The sequence below is a fragment of the Nannobrachium achirus genome (genome assembly GCF_963921795.1).
Source record: "Nannobrachium achirus genome assembly, chromosome: 22".
In the NCBI taxonomy this organism is placed as follows: domain Eukaryota; kingdom Metazoa; phylum Chordata; class Actinopteri; order Myctophiformes; family Myctophidae; genus Nannobrachium; species Nannobrachium achirus.
The window spans coordinates 4673286-4697770 of NC_137829.1; the positions used below are offsets into that span (position 1 = coordinate 4673286).

At 44.6% G+C, this 24485-nt stretch overlaps 1 protein-coding gene across 5 annotated transcripts in view; it reads right to left on the reverse strand.

Moving 5' to 3' along the window:
* Window positions 1–24166, reverse strand: part of ankrd44 (ankyrin repeat domain 44) — a 55806-nt gene extending 31640 nt beyond the window's left edge. For 4 of the 5 annotated variants that reach the window (XM_080753720.1, XM_080753718.1, XM_080753722.1 and 1 more), the window contains exons 1-14: window positions 23657–24166; window positions 16292–16375; window positions 12773–12851; window positions 12020–12090; window positions 11390–11590; window positions 9440–9527; window positions 8892–9034; window positions 8128–8340; window positions 7590–7668; window positions 6956–7070; window positions 6169–6251; window positions 3394–3502; window positions 2475–2543; window positions 2206–2346 (exon numbers count right to left, since the gene is read on the reverse strand). In XM_080753720.1, coding sequence (XP_080609846.1) covers window positions 2206–2346; window positions 2475–2543; window positions 3394–3502; window positions 6169–6251; window positions 6956–7070; window positions 7590–7668; window positions 8128–8340; window positions 8892–9034; window positions 9440–9527; window positions 11390–11590; window positions 12020–12090; window positions 12773–12851; window positions 16292–16375; window positions 23657–23683 — 1502 coding nt within the window. In that variant the 5' untranslated portion in view covers window positions 23684–24166. The remainder of the gene's footprint in view (window positions 1–2205; window positions 2347–2474; window positions 2544–3393; window positions 3503–6168; window positions 6252–6955; window positions 7071–7589; window positions 7669–8127; window positions 8341–8891; window positions 9035–9439; window positions 9528–11389; window positions 11591–12019; window positions 12091–12772; window positions 12852–16291; window positions 16376–23656) is intronic. The other variant, XM_080753719.1, reaches the window with a different exon arrangement.
* Between the last annotated feature and the right edge of the window lie 319 nt (window positions 24167–24485).

A 24485-nucleotide genomic window follows, 5' to 3' on the forward strand; every position in this document is an offset into this window, starting at 1 on the left:
CAAACTCTTACCCATTCTTTATGTTGTGCTGCGCTGCGTCAAAAGGATGAGGCAGCCAGCCCTGCAGGCTAGACTCCACCACCCCCACACCCAAACATTACCTCCATATAACCCCTGGTTGCCGTGGAAACGCAGAGGTGCCATCCGTCATAGGTTATAGATGGTGATAGCAGCTCCCAGTCAGCCAGGCAAACGGTGAGGAGGAGAGTGGTACAATCTCTAAAGCCTTTCCTCAACCACTTAAGCCCCATTTACACTTCATCGTATGACAAATAGAGTAAACAGACAATCTAGAACATGGTTCCCCAATTAGTTTTCCCCAAGGACCGAATTATGTCTAGGGTACCGGGCCGAGGGCCACAACATTGCAGGGGGCGACGCCGGCGTTCCCGCTACTCCAGCGACAGTTCAGATATCGTCGTTGTCGGGTGAAAATCTTGTATGTCCAAAACCGTTCGTTTTGCATTTATCATTTATTAAATTATTTAAACTAGTGAAAACAGCCGATCTACAAGCACACAACGCCTCGCACCGCGAGGCGTTGTTTGCTTGTAGATCTGCTGTTTTCACTACTTTTGTATGATGTACGGCCTTGTATGATTAGCGAAAGAACGTACAAATTTGGAGATACGAGATTTCCACCTGACAACGACGATATACTAGTGTTGTTGCTGCTCTTATACCACCATTATTACTGGGGTTGGTGTGGGCCAGACAGTAGCCCCCCTTTTTGCGGCCCAGTAGCCATTTGCGGCCCATGGGCCGCCTATTGGGGAACCCTGATCTAGAAGCTTACAATGCATTGCAATGCTTTGTGCACTTGTAGATCTGCTAATTTTGAAGATCCTGGCCTATAATGACATGTCCCAAAAAAGGGACACCTGGTTGAAAGTAGTCTCTGTTCATTCAAACCACAATTCATGGAAGACACATTGTAATGTACATTGTTTCTTCTGACACTTTCCATGGATGGCTCCCTCATGGAGAGCGCTTGTTTTTGCTATCTCAACAATGTAAGCACAACGCCAGCAAGGCATGGAGGCTTGTCAGGTGGCCTGGAAACAATGTTTCCAGTGCGTGTATCAAAACACTGTTCCGGTGCCAGTTAAGACCCGCCCTCGGAAGCTTGTGATTGGCTGAACCGGAGGTAGGGAGCGCTCCGTTGTGTTCACCTGGACCGCGCAAAGGTGCCGAAAGTCGGGGGGACGAAGATTTACTTTGTTCTGTCCATAACGGCACATAACTCGGTAATGGCACTGAGCCGGCTCATTCGACCTTCGCAACGCTCGACACAGCGACTCGCTCGCTACCGCTCGCTCGCCGGTGTCTCACGTGGATCAAGGCCGCCTGAGACGGCGCACCTCCATCATCCCCACCGAAAACAAGCTGCTCCGCCCTTGGAACAGGAACAGTGTTTTGCTTCACGCGTTTCCAGCACTGTGGTGTTGTCGCTGAGTGGGGACTTTAGCGACCTTAAGCGACGCTACGGCAACGGCAGATGACAACGTTAAACGGAAATGATCCGCGCTCGATAGATAAACCTGCCGTCGCCCCAGCCGTCTCTACTACGGCAGAAGGTCCCTTCCCACGTAGCGCCTACTCCGTCTGCTGCGTCTACGCGTCGCCATGGGAACCAAAGCGTTCAGTTAAAGGGGTGGGAACCCGTCGCCGCCGAGGCTTTGCTTAAACATTTTGATCGCTACAGCGATTCTGTCATAGCAGCCGTAGTCCGCCTGGCGTTGCAGTCCTGAAAATCATCGAGCTTAAAGTCGCTAATGACAGTAGAGCAGTGGTTCTCAACCTTTGCAAGCCGTGACCCCCCCAAAAGAATCATATTTGGACTGGGGACCCCCCACCCTGACAACCACTTGGAATTTAGGAGTTGAGGCATTTTGACTCGATTTCCACAGATACATTTTGTGAAAAATAGCCGTTCTAACAGCTTGCAACGCGAGGCTTGTCGATCTGCTATTTTCAAAATGCCTCTTTCTTATATTATTTGATACACCAATGTTTGACCAGTTTTTATAGTATAGTTTGTTGATTACTATTGATGCAGCAATGGTCTTTTCTTTTAAGTATCAATGTCATGTGTTGAAAGGGAAACGACCTTACAGGGTGTGTGTGTGTGTGTGTGTGTGTGTGTGTGTGTGTGTGTGTGTGTGTGTGTGTGTGTGTGTGTGTGTGTGTGTGTGTGTCCCTCACCTCCGGTCCAGGTCCGATGCGGCAGCGTAGTGCAGGGCAGAGCGCCCCCACTGGTCGGTGGCATTGATGCAGGTTCCACACGCCACCAGGGTCTCCAGGCACGGGTAGTGACGGCTAGCTGCTGCATAGTGGAGTGGCGTTCTGAGAGACCCACGGAGTGACACGTAAGTGACTTCAAAAAGAATACCTTAAATTGGCTTAATAGTAAATACACAGATAATGTATTTGGGGTGTTAAACAAAAAGTTAGTTTGTGTATTTTTTTTTTACCTGCCACACTTGTCTCTCCTATTGTGCTCTCCGCCGCTGCTCAGAAGCAACTTCACACACTCGACATTACTAGGAGAGGAGAGGGGCGATTACTGCAAATACAAACCTTAGGAATGTCTTTCAGTGCAGATACGTTTGTATATCCCACCAGAGATCTTTATTAGAGGGACACAGTATTGTTCACTGACTGACCATAAATACAGTATCAAGCATATCTGGTCAGGATTGTAGATAACACACACATTGCGGTGTGTTTATAGTAGCTATTCCCACAGAATAACACACACACACACACACACACACACACACACACACACACACACACACACACACACACACACACACACACACACACACACACACACACACACACACACACACAAGATCTACATGCTGTGTGTGATCTACATGCTCACAACGCCTCGCAGATGTAGATCTGCTATTTTCACAAAGTCTGAAAAAAAATAAACGAGTTTTGAGTTTTTTTACACAGGTTTCTACGGTTTCTTGGGCTGGAGTGCAGCTAAACATGTTAGTAAACGTGCCACAATTAACCTGCGGAACCTGGGAATATACCATTTTGTCAAGATGGGGAGAATAAAAGTGTGGAGAATATAATTATAATACCTTGTTAAAGTGACCATTTTGTTACATTTTGCATTTGTAGTTATGTTACTGTAATTTAACAACATAATAACCAGCACAGATAGACAAAGAGACATTCATGGAGTTTTATTTAAAAGTAACTTTTATTTCCCCCCCTGGACCCAGGGTATGGCAGCTGCATACGCCTGCCATACCCAATTGACGCCCCTGCACGCGCCCCTGCACGCACGCACGGGCGCGCGCACGCACACGCACACACACACACACACACACACACATACAGACACACACACACACACACACAGGTTCTTACCCTCCGGCGGCGGCAGCATGCAGACAGGTCCTCCCCAGACTGTCAGGTGTGTCTATCTGAAAGCCTGCAGACAGGACCGAGTCGTTACACATTATGCTAAACCTCCGACCTGAGGATGGCAGTGTAGGCAAAGACGACAACACAGAGAGGAGGAGGAAGAAACATGGGGGGGTGGGGGGTGGTGGGGGGGGGGGGGGGTGGAGAGAAACACAGGTGTTAGTGTGAAGGGAGGGGTGTGGAAAAACAAGACAAAAATTACAATTACAAGTTCATGTGAAAGTGAGTGAGTGAGTAGGGCGGTCACAATCATTACATAATCGTCTAATCGCAATTGTTTGACATAATCGCAATCGTTTTGTGATAATCGTCATAAGCGTTTACATGTTGAATTTTTTTTTATACATGTTCAAACATTCAAAAACTAGTGAAAATAGCAGATCTACAAGCTTGTAGATCGGTGTAAAGTTGTCAAATATGTCCTTCATTTCTTTGTAAATGTATTTAGGTTATGTGTCATATCTGCCATTTGCAACTTCAAAGCCTACAAGTCAAACAGAAATGTAATAGTACGTAAAAACACAATTAAATCGTTAATCGCAATTATTTGAGAGACAATTAATCGTCATGTAAAATGTCATAATCATGACAACCCTATGAGTGAGTGAGTGAGTGAGTGAGTGAGTGAGTGAGTGTGTGAGTGAGACTGAGGCACGCATGCATAGACGGACACAAATGAATTTGTGCATGTGATGTGAGTTACATATTAAATGCACAACTATTTACAGACACATGGTAAACACAGAGACAGAGGTGGGTGTTACGCCAATAGAGGGAAGAGTCTGACTCCAAGACAGTGTTCCATTTTATACGCATTATCATGTGTCTTTCTTTCATGTGTGTATTTCAGGCCCAGAATCACAGTCCAGTGACTCAAGCTAAATCACACAATAGAGCGTTCTAACAGCTAAGAGTAATGCGAGCACTGAACACAAACCCCCAATACACAGTGGGTCCCCGGCACCCATAAATCTGCAGCTGTGTACAGAAAACTGCAGCACATGTAAATTACTCTTTTGTTGTTCGTTACAACGAGGCCGTATTAGAGCAGCTATGGGAGCTCACCCGAAACCTTTGACTTTGGCCACAAATCTAGGGATACTGCCAGAGTAGTTAGGAAACAGCACAAGGGATCTGGGACCGAAATGGACCCCTCAAGATTTCCCTGTATCTAGTTTACATTTGTTGAATCTTATCTGGGGCTTCCATTTTCTGGGAAGACTTCTTTTCCTGTGGTCAAGGAATACGGCCACTATGAGAACGTCCATGAGGACCTATGGGGTCCCATGGCAAGCTCCCCTTAGATTGCACCCCTTCCATGAGTTTATCTGTGATGGTAACAGAACAAGAGGTTTGGTTTCCACCCTCTATGGTTTTTTATTAGACTGTAGTTATGGGCCCCTATCTGTTGATACTGTTTGGAGGAATGATGTACCAAATTTGGACCCTGACTTTTGTTGGGACACAGTATGGTCTAACATTAGGCTATCTTCTAGAAATCCAGACCATCAACAAATTCATTTAAATTTTGTTCATCGGACTTATTTAACTCCCCGCAGACTATGTGCTATGAGGATTTTGAATAATCCCAACTGCACTCTCTGCGCCTCAAATAGTATTGGTACCTTCCTTCACATGGTTTGGGAATGCCCAAATGTGTCGTCATTCTGGAATATGGTTGCCTCAAAACTTTCAACTATTTTTAGTATTAATATCATATCTTCTCCTTCTTTATTTTTATTAAATGACGTCTCACAGTTGCAACTAAACAATATACGCAAGCGCATCTTCTTTGCTGGATTAACGGCAGCGAAGAAGATGGTAGCTACGCGGTGGAAACCTCCTCATACGTTAACGTTTCGCCAGTGGGCCTTAACCTTTCTAGATATAGTATATTTAGAGCAGTCGATAGCAAGGTTACACGGAGCAAAAGAAGAAAACATTAATATGTGGTCGGACATTGCAGATAAGCTTAAGGCTATGATTCAAGAAATCACTATATAGTGGTAACAGCCTAGCACAGGCATGCACTATTGTACATTCCGTGTTGGTCCGGGGAAAGGGGGTGGGTGGGTTTTCTTTTCCTTTTCTTGTTTTGCTATTGTTTGTGTTGTTTGTCTGTTAATTGCATTTTTCTTTTGATTAATGTTTTACTTTTTCTTGTTCTATTCATATGTATGTCTCTAATTTCATGTTATGGAAAATAAAAATAATTGATAACAAAAAAAAAAAGGAATACGGCCACTTTTAGTATGAGGCCAAGATGGTATTAGCCCATGACAAGACGAGCATTCAGCAGTGCACATTTTTCCAAGAAGGAGATGGATCCAATCAGAGATTATTAATAAGACCTGAGTGGTGCCTTGTCTGTTTTTTTTGGGCAGTGTGACTCAAATCTCGCTATGGACGAATACTTCTGCAAGCACTCTGTGAGGAGGATAACGAGCGAGCCTCAGACATTCCTGACCGAAAGCACAAAATAGAGAATGCTGTGTAGAGACGCTGTCTTAGAGTGGTAGCTCAAGAGTAGCTTTCATTCCCGACGTGAATTTGAGCTGTTAAGAGGGGTGAAGAAGACAAAACTGAACTCTGTTCAGCAGGAGGAGACTATTGTATGGTGCAACGTTTCTCAATGGCTCTTAGAAAGTGTAGTTTCTCAATGGCTCTTAGAAAGTGTAGTTTCTCAAGGGCTTTTGGGAAGTGTAGTCAGTGACGTACCCGACGACAGCAGCTTCCGGCAGCAGTCAGAGTGAGCATTCAAGGCAGCCAGGTGGAGAGGGAACATCCCATGGACCCCTCGTCTGAACAGAAGGACATGGCACAAAAACAGAGAGACTTTAGACTTTATTGTCCCATGGGGAAATCCCTTAACACAAGCAAGCACTATAGAAATCAAGACAACAGTTCATACAACAGCACACAATTGTAACAGCAATACAGCAGTAATAACAACATGACAGAGAGCAGCACACACAGGTCTGTTCAGCAAGGCCTGCAGTTTAAGGCAGCCATTCAGGTATCAGGCTTTTCCAATGCAAGCCCCTCTGCACCTCTCAATGTCCTATACCAGAGCCCAGATTGCGGCATTAGGCAGTTTGGGACTTAGAACTTTGCATCAATGGTCAAGTACTATAATTCTTTTGTTGTTTTTTATGATTTTCCCCCCAGTATTTCATGGTTTCCAATTCCCAACATCTACTGCAGTCCCCATCACTGCAAACATCACCAATCGTGTCCGGAGTGCCTGGAAAAAGTGGGGCCACTGCAGAAGAAAACTGAAACCATGAATTAAAAATCCCTTTTACAAAATGTTTTCTACTTAAACATTTGCATACTTTTACAAACACACACCCTCTCTCACACACTCACACACACACACACACACACACACACACACACACACACACACACACACACACACACACACACACACACACACACACACACACACACACACACACACACACACACACACACACACACACACACACACACACACACACACCTTGTGCAGTCTGCACCGCTGGTAATGAGTGTGTTGATGAGGAGTTCATGTCCATAACGGGCAGCAATGTGGAGAGGGGTGTTGCCATCCTTGTCCACACTATCAATCTCCCCACCTAAAAGAGGATAATCAATCATCAATATATATAATATGTCCTTTTTTCTAGATTTATAACATCTCAACATCACACAGTTCTTCTATCTATCTATCTATCTATAAGGCCAAATCTCATTTGAAAATAATATCAAGAAAGAGTATATGAAAGCCATTTAAAATAGTCATACTATTGGAATCTTACGCAGCTGCTTGCGACCAAATAATGAATTACATCATGCCAGTGCACTGTGCAAAAGTAGGTCAAATCAATTATGCTGTCACTCCAGCAGAGCTGGGGTGAAGCACACTACTGACTTTAAGCAATGTTCTGGTCAATAGACCTTCTTCAGGCATCTCGCAGATGCCTGAAGAAGGTCTATTGACCGAAATTGTAAATAAATTTGTCCCTATTGTGCAAGCGTAGACAGTATTTTATTCTATATCCATGTATTTGAAAGTAATATGAGGGCCTCAAGGATTACTAAAAGTAATTATTAGACACAGATAAAACACACCGACAGATGCAAAGAGGACCTACCATTCTGGATGAGGGTCTGGGAACGAGTGAAGCGCCCATGTACCGCTGTCATGTGAAGGGGGCTCTTTCCATCACGACTCTGACAGAGGGAGGCAACAGATGTGAAAATATCAGACTCAAACAGTCACAGTAAATGATGGGAGAAATAGCACCACTCCCACTGGTCAGTGATCGAGCTGTCAAGACTTACAGGAAAGGTCAGAGTTGAACACTAGAGCCCGACCTATGCAAATTTTTGGGTCCAATGCCAATGCTGGTTTTTGAGAGACATATCTAGACCACTGAATAGCGAGATTTGTGATCAATTATTTATTCAAAATTAATTCTAAAATAGAGATTTTTGGAAAATACTGTAAATATCCATAAAAAAATCCAGACGTTGGAGCTTAGATCCTTCTAGGAGCACCGCTCAAAAACCCTCTACTTTTGCAGTGTAGTTGGAACAGCACGAGGGATGGTTACCTCAAAAGCTGCCTTGCCTTCAAGCTGCAACACCCTGAAAATGATTCCATGTACAAGCAGAAGAGTTAACCGTTACCTGTACATTAACGTCCGCCCCGTTGTTGACCAGGAACTCCAGGCAGAGAGCTCCGTGCGTGGAGGCAGCTGCAAAGTGCAGCGGGGTGAAGCCCTTGTTGTTGGGCTGGCTGACATTGGCTCCGTAGTCGATCAGCTCACTGACCACCGCGTCCTGGCCGTTGAAACAGGCCACGTGGAGAGCTGTGTTCCCAAACGCATTGGACTCATCTATCTGGAGGCACAGAAAGAGTAGACAGAGAGTTTGTGAGTTTATGTGTGTGCATATGTGCCTGGGTAGGAAGGAGAATAGGTAAAGTGAGTAGGGATGGGACGATATGAAAATGTAATATCACGATGATTGCGATTTGACGATATTTTCGCGATAATCAAAATCCATTATCCTGGGGTGGAACATATGTCAAAAAATAGCAGATCTACAAGCTCGCAACGCGTTGCGACGCAGCGCGTTGTGAGCTTGTAGATCGGCTATTTTTTGGCGAAGAGATTTGGTAGAGAGAGATTTGGTAGAAAGAAAGACTGTGTCAAGTACGAATATTATTACCAATACTAATAGAGGGTTTAAATGGTACCGGATATGCAGCTCGGCAAATAAAAGGTAAATTGATCCCAGTGCATGACGGAGGACGATATCACAATAAATGAAATCTCCACCATACGATTATCGTGAGTGTTTTTTAATCACGATAAACGATAATATCGCTTATCGTCCCATCCCTAAAAGTGAGTGAGTGAAAGCTATAGTCCTTTTGCTGGAATAGATACCTCCACAGCCAGGTTGAGCAGGTGCTTCACCACAGCGATCTGCCCACTAGAGGCCGCTGTGTGGAGGGGAGTGTAGCCCCTCTTGTCCTTACAGCTGATCTCAGCCCCCTGGCTCACCAACATGCACACCACATCCAGGTGGCCTGGGAGGGGAGCACCACACACACATACACAAGATATACACCGTCATCCTCAGAGCGAAAAAGGTTGACTCATTTGTTTTATGGGAGTTGAGAGAATGTGGCTCCACGTCATTCTGTTCCGGCTAATACAAATGAATTCTCTGAATTCCTGTTTCTGGTGAGTGCAAATGCTACAGTACGTAATCATAACCCATTAACAGTGCAGGGGGAGAGTAAGTGGATACAGAACAGCACTCTGAAGTGAGCTCCTCTACCTAAACAAGCATTAGTCTTTTCACAAATCTAGGAGAATCTCTGCGTTGGTCCATTAGGTGACTCAGACCAATTGATTTTACTTTATATATCTACTTCCAGGAACAAAGACATCTTGTGTGAAGTGCAAGAAACTCTATGCTTGTCTCGCACCCATGAAAGCTGCCCAGTGCAGCGCCCGGCCGTCTTTCTTGTCGAAGGCGTTGATGTTGGCACCTTTTGCCAGGAGTAGGTTCACCATCTGAGAGAATGAAAATGGAGGAGAGAGAGAGAGAGAGAGAGGGGGGGTGCAAACAGTGATGAGTCAAATATGAACCTACCCTCTGGCATATATTTATGCACAGATGAGCGTGGGCGCAAGTGTCAATGCCCACACTGACACTTGCTGTGTGTGGGGGTGATAATATTCTGTACTGCATTCAAAATACATTCCATCGGACATGAACAAACTGCAGATAAATAGAGGCTGGCCATTCAGATTGGCCCCTAGAAATCTGCCTTTAATACTTTTTCTTTTTAAGATTCAAACTACATAATACATTACTCATTCAAAGTTTTCTGAAAATGTGAACCGCTGGCAGATTCTTGTTTTTCATGCAAAGATCACTTTAAGGGACTTCTGCTTTGTCGGCCAGTGCCGTAGCAACACAGGAAAGAAACTAGAGAGCAGCGTGACATGTGATACAAGGTCCTGACTCAGATCTGAACCCAGGATGTTGTAATTAAGAGGTGGGTGCATAAATGTTGAACAAGCAGGGTTGAGCCCACTGAGCTCACTACTCCTTTGATTGATTGAGTATTTTATTAGATAAAAATGGAGAAAAGTACAAGTATAGTCAATACAATAAAGAATATGTAGTACAGTACAGTTTAAACACCCTGCAGCATCCCAAATAAGTCCTTTTACAGTCTTTTTTACGTTGGAAGTCCTTGGTATTCAATTCATGGACATAACAAATAGCAAGCAAAACATTCAACATTCAAAAATGATGGCAGTTATAAAAACACTTTATGTACAAGGTAGGGGAAACAAGGGGGGGGGCTAAGGTAAGAGGGCCTGTCTATTGGAGAAGTGATAACTACCTCCGCCTCTGGCCTCCTGAGATGGTGAGTTTTCAGGGCAGTTTTGAAGGACAGCGACTAGCATATTATAATCTAAATGACTTAAAACATGGAAATGAATGAACTTAATGTAAAAATAAATATTACAATATATAACTGTCCGGCCCCACCCCACCTCCACCTCTACAAACAGAAACAGATAGTCCGGGGGTCAGCAACCCGCGGCTCTAGAGACGCATGCAGCTCTTTAGCGCCACCCTAGTGGCTCCCTGGAGCTTTTTCAAAAATGTATGAAAATGGAAAAAGTATTTTTAGTTTTAACGATTTTTGTATCGTCACTGTCGGGCAGAAACCTTGTATCTCCAAGTTTCAAATTTGTATTTTTTTTTCACAAAGTAAATCCCTGCTTCATCATACAAGACTGACGCACAAAAGTAGTGAAAACAGCAGATCTACAAGCACACAACGCCTCGCGGTGCGAGGCGTTGTGTGCTTGTAGATCAGCTGTTTTCACTAGTTTAGTTCATTTTTTAAATGATAAATACAAAACGAAGTTTTGGACATAAAGGTTTCCACCCGACAACGACGATATATAAGACTTTTATAATTTTTTGCGGCTCCAGACACATTTGTTTTGGTTTTTTTTGGTCCAATATGGCTCTTTCAACATTTTGGGTTGCCGACCCCTGAGATAGTCGGTGTCATCAGTGCAGTACCTCAGTGTGGCCGTTGAGGGCGGCATGGTGCAGTGCGGTGTTATCAGTGCAGTACCTCAGTGTGGCCGTTGAGGGCGGCATGGTGCAGTGCGGTGTTATCAGTGCAGTACCTCAGTGTGGCCGTTGAGGGCGGCATGGTGCAGTGCGGTGTTATCAGTGCAGTACCTCCGTGTGTCCGTTGAGGGCGGCATGGTGCAGTGCGGTGTTATCAGTGCAGTACCTCAGTGTGTCCGTTGAGGGCGGCATGGTGCAGTGCGATGTTATCAGTGCAGTACCTCAGTGTGGCCATTGAGGGCGGCATGGTGCAGTGTTATCAGTGCAGTACCTCAGTGTGGCCGTTGAGGGCGGCATGGTGCAGTGCGGTGCGCCCGCCGCGGTCCGACACGTTGACGCTGCTCAGCAGCGGGATGATGACCTCGGCGCATCGCAGCGCGTTATTGGCCGCAGCAACGTGCAGCGGCGTCTGCCAGTTCTTGTCGCGGGCGTTCACGTCGGCCGAGTGGCGGATCAACACGCGCACGGCCTCCTGTGCAGCGTGGGCAGCGATAAAGGAGTTCAGAATGGGTACGTGGAGATAAATAAAGATTTGGTTTATTCAAGATTATAGTACAACATCACTTGTAATCACCCAAACTGATGAGTCGTGCAAAGAGGGAGATACAGACCCAACCTAGAGCACAGCAAGTGTGCGCCTACATAGTTATGTGGAATTACCTGTTTGGGTGCAGGAACAGAAACCGCTACGTCAGCTACAGCTAAGTCAGCGTGTTTGTTTGTGTTTATGTATGTGTGTGTGTGGGGGGGGGGGGGGGGGATTTGGGTGTGGAAGAGCTTAAGTATACAGGTGGCATATCACACTGTGTGGCTTAGCTTGTTGACACCTGTGACACAGTGTGTGTGTATGTGTGTGCGTGTGCGTGCGTGCGTGTGTGTGCGTTTGAGAGAGACTACCCACCTCACTCCTAGATGCCACAGCACGATGAAGAGGGGTGAGCCACATGTTATCTTTGGCGTTGACCCGAGCCCCTGCAGACGAACACAAGCAGAGAGGGAGGAACAGGGATTAGCAGAGATCAGGTGAAAAGTGGGGCATATGCACAATACATACATACACACACACACATACACATACAGTCAGTCGGACCAGGCGGATAATGCGGGACGAAGTGCCACATTATCAGTCCACATACGGACATACCCGAAGGGTGGTGGACAGTGGATGGCCGTCACAGACAACATCCGGATTTGATCTGACAAATCCAGTCACAAACCCGTAATATCCGGATTTGATTGGTCAATGCGTGATGCAGTGCTCTGATTAGCAGTACTAGATCGTTAGGCCAAAAAACTGCCTGGATATTCTAGATGTGATATAGTGTATCTTTTATACCTGTATATGCTTTCAAAAAATCACACGTGGTGTGAAGTGAGCAGTGCCTTTCATGATGTTGATTTCATTATGTCCCACAAAGCTTGGCCAATGCCAGGCTTTGCAGGACGAACGCACAGACGGACATACCCACAAAGCCAGGTGTAGGAGCGGTTAGCACCGCTCAAACATTACAGGTTGTATGCTGACAAAATGCTAAAACTTTAAAGCGCTCAGTGCGAGAAAGGTGGATTAGAAAGGAGGAGAAAGAGAGCAAGAGAGAGGGAGAAACAGAGTGGTGGAAGAATGCTGGAAAGGCTGGTCTGGGTGACTTTTTACCAGAGAGGATGAGGAGTTCAGTGATCTCCGGGTCTCCCAGGAAGGCCGCTGCATGGAGTGGGGTACGTTTCTCTGCATCCTGAGGGAGGGAGACAGCGAGGTTGAGGCAGACTACAGTTGGAACTTAAGTCTAGGATATGAATTGTCACTGTCAGCAGTCCAAAACCCACAGACAGACTTATGGAGCTATAGTCAACTTTTTCTTGAAAAATGGATGCTAAAATAAAAATAATGTTTCGAAAATATTTTATAAAAAAAGAAGCTTCATATATGCGTTTCAATTAAAAAATGACCACAAAAAGCGTAAAATAATGATAAAATAATCATTTTGGCCATTGTCAGACCGACACTTTGTTTACATTCTAGTCTATAGACTAGGACGTAAACAAAGTGTCGGCCCTACAATGAAAAAGTTGACTATAGCTCCTTTAAACACTTTAAACTTGTAGGTGAAAAAGTACTCATATTTAAACAACGAAAAAAGCCAATCTCCAGGCTCACAATGAGTCACGATGCAACACTGCCATACGACAAACTATCAAATGATAATTAATAATAACTAGGCATTTCTGGACAACAGGCATGGCACAGGCACTCCCTCGGATCATCGGTGACATGTGCGGTGAGTGACATGTGTCAGTCAGTCGAACTACAGACACAAACATTTATAGGAGGAACGGTTTGTCCCCAATCCTTTTGTGACTGTACATTTACACATACATTGAATTTGTCCTCTGCATTTGCGCATTTCTAACTATTAGGAGCCGTGGACTTCCAACAAATAGACTGAGTAGGCCAGAGACAATCTGGACCTTCAGAAGGGGGCATTATAAAAAAACACATTCAAATTAAATATGGAGTGTTAGTATATGCAGGACATGTGAGTCTCGCTCGCCTCAGCTGTAATCAGCTGTCAGTCCGATCCTTTCCTCGTTCACAGATCTACTGATTATTACATCACACTGTCATAATCCAATCAGAGCCCTCGCCCAGTAAGGGAGGGAGGCTCCTTTAAATACGGCTTGCATTCACTATGGCTCTGATTGTCTTGGATCTGAAGCCTCGGATCCGCTGCTGCTTAGCTGCCTCCTCCACCCCAGCCTCCACCTTTTGATGAGTCTGGCATAGGCTCAAATACTTGTGATTTTATCTCTGCTAATTCAAGCTAATGTCAATGTATTGCTATTATACTACTATTGTATCCCTATGGGGGGTTGCTTAAAGTTCCCTGATTTTGCTTAGCAGGCATGCATGTTCAAAATTCAGGTTTAACTACATTCCATTTGTTGCAATAAATGGTTAAATCTACTTTGACGTGAGTGTTCCTGACTAAAACAAGGTTTCTGAGTGACAGCGACAATATGGAAATATTGTAGAAGTCTGCTTAATGAACACCCCTCCCACCCCTGTCTTCTGAAGGGATGTCACTGTTTAAGCTAGTTTAAGAAGTGAAACTTCTTCAAATTGCTGCCAACAAACATATTTCAGAATTGACGAGCGGTCTTTGCGGTGCTCACAGAATTCAGACATTGACCAATACAAAGTATGCAACTCTGTCTTCGAGTCAGCAGAGAAAATCATCAAACATCTCTTGCGTTAATTTGTTTAGAATGCAGGACATGGAGTCAATGATGCAGTTGGCGAAATTGATCAGTAGAATTTAGGTCAAGCAGACATTCTTAACCAGAGCGACTCAGTAACGCGGTCATCATCCTATACCAGTCGCCGATCTGCAACCGGTTTTATATTTGTTGACCCTTGGTCAGATAGTAAAATGGGACTGGTAGCTTAGAATTGACACAGAGGAGGCTACAGATGATGTAGCTAAGCTGAGGGGCCAAGTTGTGGGCCAGTCAGTCAGGGTCAACATGTCCATTGTCCATCTCAGAGCGCTCCAATACAATAACACACACAGTCCCGATGACCACACCAGATGTCCATCTCACTGGGCTGTGTGCCTCTTCTCCAACTAAACTAAACTGAATTGCACAATGAGAGTGTACAATTGTCCTGCTGCAGGCGATCAGGGTCCTGCATAGGAGGTTAATACAATCAAGAGGAGAATGAGAAAGCACGGAAGCATGTCCTCCACTCCACACTTTAGAAACTATTTACAGATTAGCCACTTATCCCTATATTCTTAGTAAACTAGTACTTAGTTGAGCAGGGTCGGCTCTGTGCTTGGCTTGCACTTTTCCCTCTACACCAGGGGTCTTCAACAGGGGGTCCGGGACCCCTAGGGGGTCCTCAGACTTACTACAGGGGGTCCTCCAAATCTTCATGTGATAGAAACTTTTTTTCTCCTTTTTTTATATTAACCACTTGAACCCTAGCGTCCATATTCTGAGAACTTTAGACAAAAATAGCAGATCTACAAGCTCACAACGCCCTTTTTCCATATTAACCACTTCAACCCTAGCATCCATATTCTGAGAACTTTAGCCAAAAATAGCAGATCTACAAGCTCACAACGCCTCGCGCTGCGAGGCGTTGTGAACTTGTAGATTGGCAAAGAGCTTTGGTGTAGCGGGGAAAAAGAGCAGAGTACAGAGTGAAAGGTCAAGCTTTATAAGTTAAATATCTGAAAACACAAATTGACATGAATCCAAAATATAGATAGATTTTGCTGTCAAAAGATGAAACTATATGGAATCTATTGACAGGTTGAGGGGGTCACTGCTTCATCTCTCTCTCAGCTAAGGGGTCCTTGGCCTGAAAACGTTGAAGATCCCTGCTCTACACCAAATCTCTCAAATCTACAAGCACACAATGTGTTCCCCCCAGAATAGGGATGCTAGGGTTCAAGTGGTTAATTTAAATAAACAACTGCTCTGAACTTTGGCCAAGCTGACCCTTGAACTCTGACCACTCCTGATCCCTGTGCTTTGGCCCACACAGGAAGTAGCCAGAAGATACATGAAAAGTACAAGGTTGAACAGAAGTGTCCTGGCTTGATTCTCTTGAAAGCTGATATGGGCCCTCCGCTCACCTCAAGCAGGGACGTGCAGAGGATGTTAGAGAGGCAGGGGCTGAAATTTCTAAAAGGGCCTTTTAGTGAAAAATATTGAAGCGCGATGCGTTGTGAGCTTGGAGGTCGGCTATTTTCGCTACTTGACACCAAACTAAACTAAGCATAATCAAGTCAATACTGGAGATGTGGCGTATATGCCATGGATTTGTAGACAGAGAGGGCAATTATTTTAACATAAGATGCTGCATTCAAGTTCAGGAACGTTTGGATAAGGCAATTCTCTTGAATGCTGCCTTCAGGTATGGCATAGAAAGTGGGCATTTGCATTTCTTTCACCAAAGTGAAAACTGCATTCATGGTCTGGAGAGGGCACTTTTTACAGACGGGTAAAAAGGCAGGGGCTCAAGCCCCCTTTGATGTCTATGTGTGCACGTGCCTGACCTCAAGACAAACCAGACAACCGTCCTACTCAGTGCAGTACCACACATTGTGCTGCTGTGCTTGGGGTGGCACCGAGCACTTAAAGGAGGACCTGAACGCCATCTCACCAGAGCATTGATGTCTTCGGACTTGTAGATGAGCATACGGATCTCCTCTGGGTCTCCATTGAAGATGGCCTGGATGAGTGGAGGCTGGGAAAGCAGTAGACAGAGCAGGGAGAAAAAGAGAGACATAAAAAGAGAGAGTGTTACTTAACACGATTTATTATGGCGTGAAAGACATTAAAGAGAACGTGACCAGGGCCTATATGTAACACCAGTAAATATAGATACTATTTTAGAAGAATGAACTGAAGGTCATGTGCAACATCGACGCAACAGTCCTTTCATTTTGTCAAACAGCCAGGGCTAGAAGGCAAGGCCATACAAGAGATCACATTTGTCCAGTCAGTGGATACAGCACAAAGAGTAAACAAGGTCCAATGAGCCTTCCCACGGTATGGAATACAGACTGTGTGCTCGTGGCTGTGTGCAGTGCACATGCATGCGTGTTTATAATTGTGTGTGTGCACGCGTGTCCAGAAAAGCAGCTGCCCGACTACGCCTGCCTGTGCCATGTTTACACAAGCTGGAAAGGACGAGCTGCGACTAGACTGTAGCCTACATTATTCAGTACACAAAGATGCACTTTATTGCTAACATGTTTAACGCCATGTTGCTTGTAGTTTAAAAGAACACCAAACGGCATCCCCGACTAGCAGGAGAAATGTGTTTTAACAGTGTATTGAAACAGGTTACCGTGCTGACTCTGAGCAAGAGAGATAAAACTCTGCCAAGCTCAAGGGAAAACCAAACAAAGGGCATTGTATGGAGGTCATGCTGCAAAGCCCCTATTTTCTCTCCACAATCGCAGACATAGTATGGTAAATACAGGTCCTAGGTCCTAGACACACACACACACACACACACACACACACACACACACACACACACACACACACACACACACACACACACACACACACACACACACACACACACACACACACACACACACACACACACACACACACACACACACACACACAATAAAGGTCAGCTTTCTGAGGAACAGAGAGGGAGGCATGGGGAGCTTGTTGACAGATGCCCGCATTTCCTATCATCTTGAGCCAATCACACAAGGGAAGCCAGGATGATCATACTCAACAATATGTCAAAAATTCCAAACTCCCTGGCATGGTCGCAAGTTTACTATGAAAACCGGCACATCTTGTCCGCGTATCTCTGTCTGTACATCATACCTGACACTGTGGTTCTGTGGGTTTGTCTGTGGTTCTATGGGTTTGTCGCTCTGACATCATGCTCTGATGTCACTGTGGGAACCACTCTTAACAGAATGGGTTTGCCGCTTTGACATCATGCTCTGGGTTGATGTCCCTTGTATGCCCAATTGCTCATATATGGAGATCGCTGATGTCATCACGAGTCACACTTTAATTAAATTAATTACGTCCTTATCCGTTTTATGCCCATATGGAGATCCCTGTCACTGTCATCAATATTAAGCGCATATCTGGGAATGCCCATTTGGTGTTCTGACATTCTTGACTATCATGCAGGGGTCTCCATCCAACTGGTCCGATATACATCACTGGCCAGATGGCCAAGAATTGGCGCATGTCGCCCTAAGGCGTCTTACTAGTTTAATTTATGCTTTGTTTGTTTCTTGTTTGTTTTAGTTTAATTTATGCTTTGTTTGTTTCTTGTTTGTTTTAGCCTGATTTTAAAGCTAGATGTGGTGCCCATGCATCGGATTGTGCAGAAGTAGGCCTCTCTTAACTTCCTGAGTATCTCTGTCACCTCGTCCACCTCACTTCCTGTTCCACCGTCTCTCCTTCTCAGAAATGCCAGAGAGGAACCTCAGAGGCTGTTTCACTTCTGCTTCAAAACGAGAAAATAAAGCGCACGCACGCACGCACACACATACACACACACACCTCCTCGACAACCTGTAGCCTATCTTGTAACCTGTTTCGCTTGCAACTTCTAAATGCTAGTCTACTGAAAGTCGTGAAAGAAGCAAATGGGTGCCTGTTTGCATCCCTCAGGCATGAGCCTCCTCACACAAGATAGGGGAGCTACTGTACAGTATGATGTTGAATGCTTGCTGACACCAAACGATGACTCATTTCTCCCTTTTCAACATATGTCCCTTCATTTGTGTCCCAATTTGGCTGGGAGCCAGTCATTGGATTTTTATTCATTTTCATTTTTTCATTTCATTTGAAAGCTGGGGATCATAGCTACAAAATGATATATTGGTTGTGGAGATTGACCCAACCGTTTTGAAGATATGGCTTATAGAATGATGCCATGCTGAAATACTACTTTTGAGATATTCAAGTTCTAAATAAATTTCTAACCTGCAAATGACCTGACGATCTCTCACATTAATTCAGAAAAGTCTTATTTACATGCAGAGTTAAGCTCTGGCGTTTAAGTGAAATGTAGCCTGAAATTTATGAAATGCTTTAGTGGCTTTATCACATTTTAGTGAGAAAAAAAAAAAAGGTATTTTCAGTCCCTGTCTAAAGCTGTACTTTCCGAGATGACTGGCTCTCAGTGAGATTGGGACACATTTGTTTCTGTAGGAAAGTTAAGAGTCTGCAAATAATCAAGGAAATTGTAGGTCTATGATAAAGATAAACAAACACATGTATTAACACTCTTCTGAGGATTTCTATTGATTTCTACCACATCTACAGTACCACAATCATTCTCCAGTACATACGCCTCACTAATTTAGGCCAAACCATAACCTAATATACACCAACTTTAACCATAAACCTTAATTCTCACCCATAAACTTAAAACCCAACCCAACGCTTGGACCTCGTTCCAAACTAAGTTGAGGACCAGCAAAATATGCCGTCCTTCCAGTAAATAACACGCACACACACATGCACAGAGTATGTCTTTGGTCTATGTGAGCTAGCCTAACAGACAGATGGAGAGAGCAGGAGACTGCCGAATTTCTCTCCCAGGGAGATGAAACCATAATGGCACAAGAGGAGGGGGCTGAGAGGATGGGGGCTCGGGCTTGTATATAGATTCAAGTCTTCAGCTGCAGTGCAAACCTCCACCTATTTTCTCATAAATAATTTTAATTTTGCCACACAGGGAAAAATATATATCATATCCCTGACATGATGGAGGGGTTAAAGCACCTAATGTGGGCAACGCATGGCCTGCCAGCAAAGAAGATCGAACTTGTTCAATTAGTCTATTTAACTACAGCAGTGTCTTCTTAAGTGCTCATACCTACTGGTGATCTACAGTACAAGTTTCCTATTAGTTAGACAGTTCAGTTGACTCGTTCAATGCTTCCTTTGACTAAATAAATCACAGATTAGACAGAGGGAAGGACACATTAACCACATGAACCCTAGTAGTGTCTCTTTTTATCCAAAATAGGAAACCTAAAAGCTCACAACATGTCGCAAGATCGCTGCTTTTTCAATAGATTTGGGGTTAGAAGAGAAAAAGGTTGGGATCTAGTATAGACCCCTGGGCCAGGGTGCTCCGGTCAGTGAAGTATAAAGTTTAAGTTGTTACGTTACAAAGTACCAAACAAGGCCCTAGTTTGGACAAGAGGAGCTGTGCCTTTAAACAAGCCGTGAACACTTGGCAGCATATGGCTGCTTCAGCCAGAATGCCTTTCCTTCAAGTGCTCATGCACGCACAAACGCTTACCCCCAACATGTATGCACACATGAAATACACACACACACACACACACACACACACACACACACACACACACACACACACACACACACTCACAGTTGGCATTGCCCCAAAGTCACAATGCTGGTATCTCATCTGTAATTGCCATGGGGATCTGGGGAGCTCAGTGCTACCAGCATTTGGGAATGGAAAAGCCAGGGAGGTTTGGAGAGTGTGTGTGGGGGGGATTGGCAGGGGGTTGTCCGTCCTGGAAGCAGCCGTCCTGAATGAGGCATTCCCTAAACCCACACCACCACCCCTCCAGGCTATCTAAAAGCATCTCAGACACAGAGCTCATTGTTGAAGCGCGCACACACACCAAAAAAAAAGAAGACAGTTGCAAAAACAGCAACACACAAATGCTCCTAACTAGCCTAAAATTCAATGTCCAATTACAGTATTCCAAGCACCTCCGTTGACCATTACAAATGAAAGTTAACTTTCTTGTCTACGATCGGGGGACTCTTATGCACAGCCCGCTAAATCATCTACTCTTGTCAGCGCTGGTCCCCAAGGACCACTTTCAGTCCCTCGCTGCTACAACAGTGGCATAACATACGCATTTCCCCTCCAAACCTTCTCACTGTTATCCAGCACAAACTTCCTCCATCAGATAAACCATGTTTTCATTCCTCAAACACTATACGAACGCTTACAGGGTACCCTTACTGCCCCCTACCAAACACATGTGCATATACTGTAACTGCTGTACATGTGTGACTGCAGCAAATAAAATATACATGCACGCACACACACACACACACACACACACACACACACACACACACACACACACACACACACACACACACACACACACACACACACAGTGTTGCTTGATAAATCTCCCCCATACAGTCAGTCAGACCTATAAAGTAGTACATAACTGTGTTCCACTGACTGTGGCCTATGGACCTTTAATAGGCCAATCCCCTCCCCCTCCGGACCAATAAGAAACAGCTGATCTGCCTGTATCAGTATCAGTGAAGAGTGGAATTAAAAACCCCACAGCACCGCATGACTCTGTTTTTCTCCCTGCCAGTCAATGGGGCTTTACAGTGAGAAACAGAGACGGTTGCAGTGGGTCAACTCCGCATACACAGTCAAATCAGAACTGTTCAGGTTCCATTTACAGTACTTTGGAAATTGTATGATGATGAATGTATTTATTATTGATTGTTTTTTTTCCCGTATGTCTCCGCTAAATCCCCCTCCCCTCCAAAAAAAACAAACATGACACTCAGTTTACACACACACACACACACACACACACACACACACACACACACACACACACACACACACACACACACACACACACACACACACACACACACACACACACTTAAAGTACCACAATGGATGGAAATAAGCTCTAAGGCTTTTCGTTTTATCCTCGAAAGCTATGAGCATGTACAAAGTTCATGTACATACATTTTTTGCATTAAAACGTCAGTTAATCCAAAAATCTAGAATGTTAATTTAACTAAAAATAATTGACTTCCAAGTACGACTGGTCGATAATTTGAAAAAAAAAAAAATCTAATATCATATTTCAAAAAGTTTCAAATAGAAAATAGACAAAGTGGCCGATATACTAGCTAGCTAGCTAGTTTACAACATGTTGCAATATGACAGCCCCAGCAACAGAATCCTGGGGTGAATAATCAGCTAAAATAGCTGTTCTACAAGCTCACAACACAACCTGCCGCTTACTTATTAGATAGGCTATCTAATAGGATAGGATATTAGATAGGCTATTTTCAGTGAAGTGATTTGGTGTGGGGGGAAAAAGGAGGGGGATTCATTCCAGTCAATGAAGTATGTGTGGTTGTACTATTTATTACAAATACACAGGAGAAAACAACACCTAAAATCTTGACAATCCTGACCAAAAAGACACACACACACACACACACACACACACACACACACACACACACACACACACACACACACACACACACACACACACACACACACACACACACACACACACACACACACACACACACACACACACACACACAGTGTGGGTCGGATGCAAAGAAATAAAAAAAGGAATGTCACAAGTCAACAACTTCCTGTATTTCTTCTTTTTTCAGCCCAGCAAAGGGCTCTACCTATACGCTAGTAAGTAACGCTACCCTGAAAAATGTTTGACATATTCTGAGCTGAAAAATACTTCATCACAACAACATGCTTGTCAGAAGTTGTCACTAGTAGAAACATGTCAGTTCATTACCACACACACCACATTAAAAGCTCCCTATCTGAGCAGATCCGATAACAGACAGAAAAGACTGCTAGCAGCCGCTTGTGCTCCTCTCATACTACAGAGAAGGTTCCTGAGCACATGATGGTGTGGTGTGAGGGTTCACTGCTGAAACCATGTGACCTTAGTGTCTTTCTCAATGTAACATTGAACTCTTGACAGCCTTATTAGCCTACAGCAAAGGCATGGTTTCCTTATATGGCCAATAAGTGTCTTTGATGATGAGTGAGATTGCTGTCAACTTTCAATTGGACACAGCTCAGCGTGGTGACAACATTACACGCATGGGTGCAAACTGTCAGCTAAACACTTCAGATGCAGATGGCATGATGGCAATGGCACTTTTTTATTCTCTGGCTGCATCTAATTTGAAGAAAAGTCAAACTGAAACATCCATCTACCCAAATCAGTGGTGCTGCTGGGCTGAGGCATGTAGACTTATCTGCCATCATCAAGGGTTGTTGTTATTTTTTATATAACAGGAAGTTCCATGGGTACCAAGAGAGTAGTGTCCACCCCCCACTGAAATGTTCACAGAGCAGACATACTGTTGGATTTGTCAAAGTGTGACATCGGTCGAAATTATAACGTGAGAGATCGTAGACTAGAGTGTTCAAATGGAGTGAGAGAGAAACTTTGAGTTGAGGGGAAAGCTTGCGAAAACAGAGCAGGAAGTAGTCATTTCAGCACAGGACAGAAGATTCTGAAAAATCTAACTAAATCTACACAGTACACACACCAAGAGAACTTGACAGCATCACTGAATTCCAGCTCCTACAGTTCACATCTAAACATGTCCCATACATCAGTTTTTATTAAACAACACTAAACATGCTCTTGCAGTCTTGCTTTCATCGCCATTAACCGAGACCACTTTGGATAAATGATAAATAATATTAATAACAATAGCCGTGAATTAAGCAGGAACATGACATGGAAAGACCTGTGAGCCCTTTATAGCAGTGGTTCTCAAAGTGAGGTCCGTGGACCCCCAGGGGTCCTTGAGGGAGTTCCAGGGGGTCCCCAGCTAAATCAATGATAGGAACCAAATGTACCCCTATGGTTCTGTAACTGCTAACCCCTTACGGGTCCATTTGTACAATCTGAGTTAAATTAACACTGATTTCACAATATAAATTGGGGTCTCAGAGATAGAAATCAAATGCCATTACATGGGGGTCCGTAGCGTTAAGCATGTCAAACTGGGGAATGGGGATCCTTGAAATTAAAATGTTTGGGAATCACTGCCAGAGCCCTAAAAATCTTCTCTTATGGGGGTCCATGGCATATCTTTTCAAATGGGGGTCCGCAGGCTGACAAGTGTCAATTTGGGGGTCCTTGACATGAAAAAGTTTGAGAACCAGAACCACTGCTTTATAGTGCAGAGGCTAGGGCTAGGCTAATATAGCTACCTGGTCGGCGAGTTTGAGAACAGCCATCTCTCAGTCAGCTTGTTGGGTCTGTGTACATCCACCCTGTCCAAGTCCACAAGATCAGCCGATGTCTCGATACGACGCCCAGACCTTCAGATCTCGTTGCGTTTGTGCTACCGCGGTTATCTACAAAAGCCGATCTTGATTTGTGCAGATTTCTTATCTTCTCGCACCTTCCCTGCTAAAGATGGGCAGATCACGAAGAAGGCCGCCGTACCGGGACGAGTACCAGGGCCATGGCCCGCTCCGCGGACGCTATCTACGGCGACGGTGAGCCGCGGCAGCCGCCGTTCCACTGCTGCGCTGCAGAGCCAGACGACGGGGGAGGGAGGCGGGGAGGAAGGAAAGCTTTTTCCGACTGATGTAAACGATCCACATTTATGGCTGTTGTTGTCGTTGCGCGGAGCTCGCTGTCGTCCCAAGCCATGCACGCACTGCCTTCCTTCGGTCTGCAAAAAGAAGCAGAAAAAGCCTCCCTTCCTCGTCCTCTGCGAGTCGGTGGTGGTGGTGAAAGCTAGTGAACTGAACACAGATCACACAGGAAGTTCATGCTTCTCTGTTCTCTCCTCTCTCAGATGCAGAATTGGGCCTATGTGAAGTCAGCTGCATTAGCGTTAGCTGCAATAAGACTTCCGGTGCCGATCTCTTCAGAATAAGAGTACCCCTGAGGCAATTGAAAAATGTTGAAAAACGAGTAATTGTCCCATGATATGCACATTCAAAATATAGATTAAGCATTAAAACGAACACACACAATGCTAATTGTGTTTCTGGGTAAAAAAAAAGTTTTATTAACATTAGAAAAACA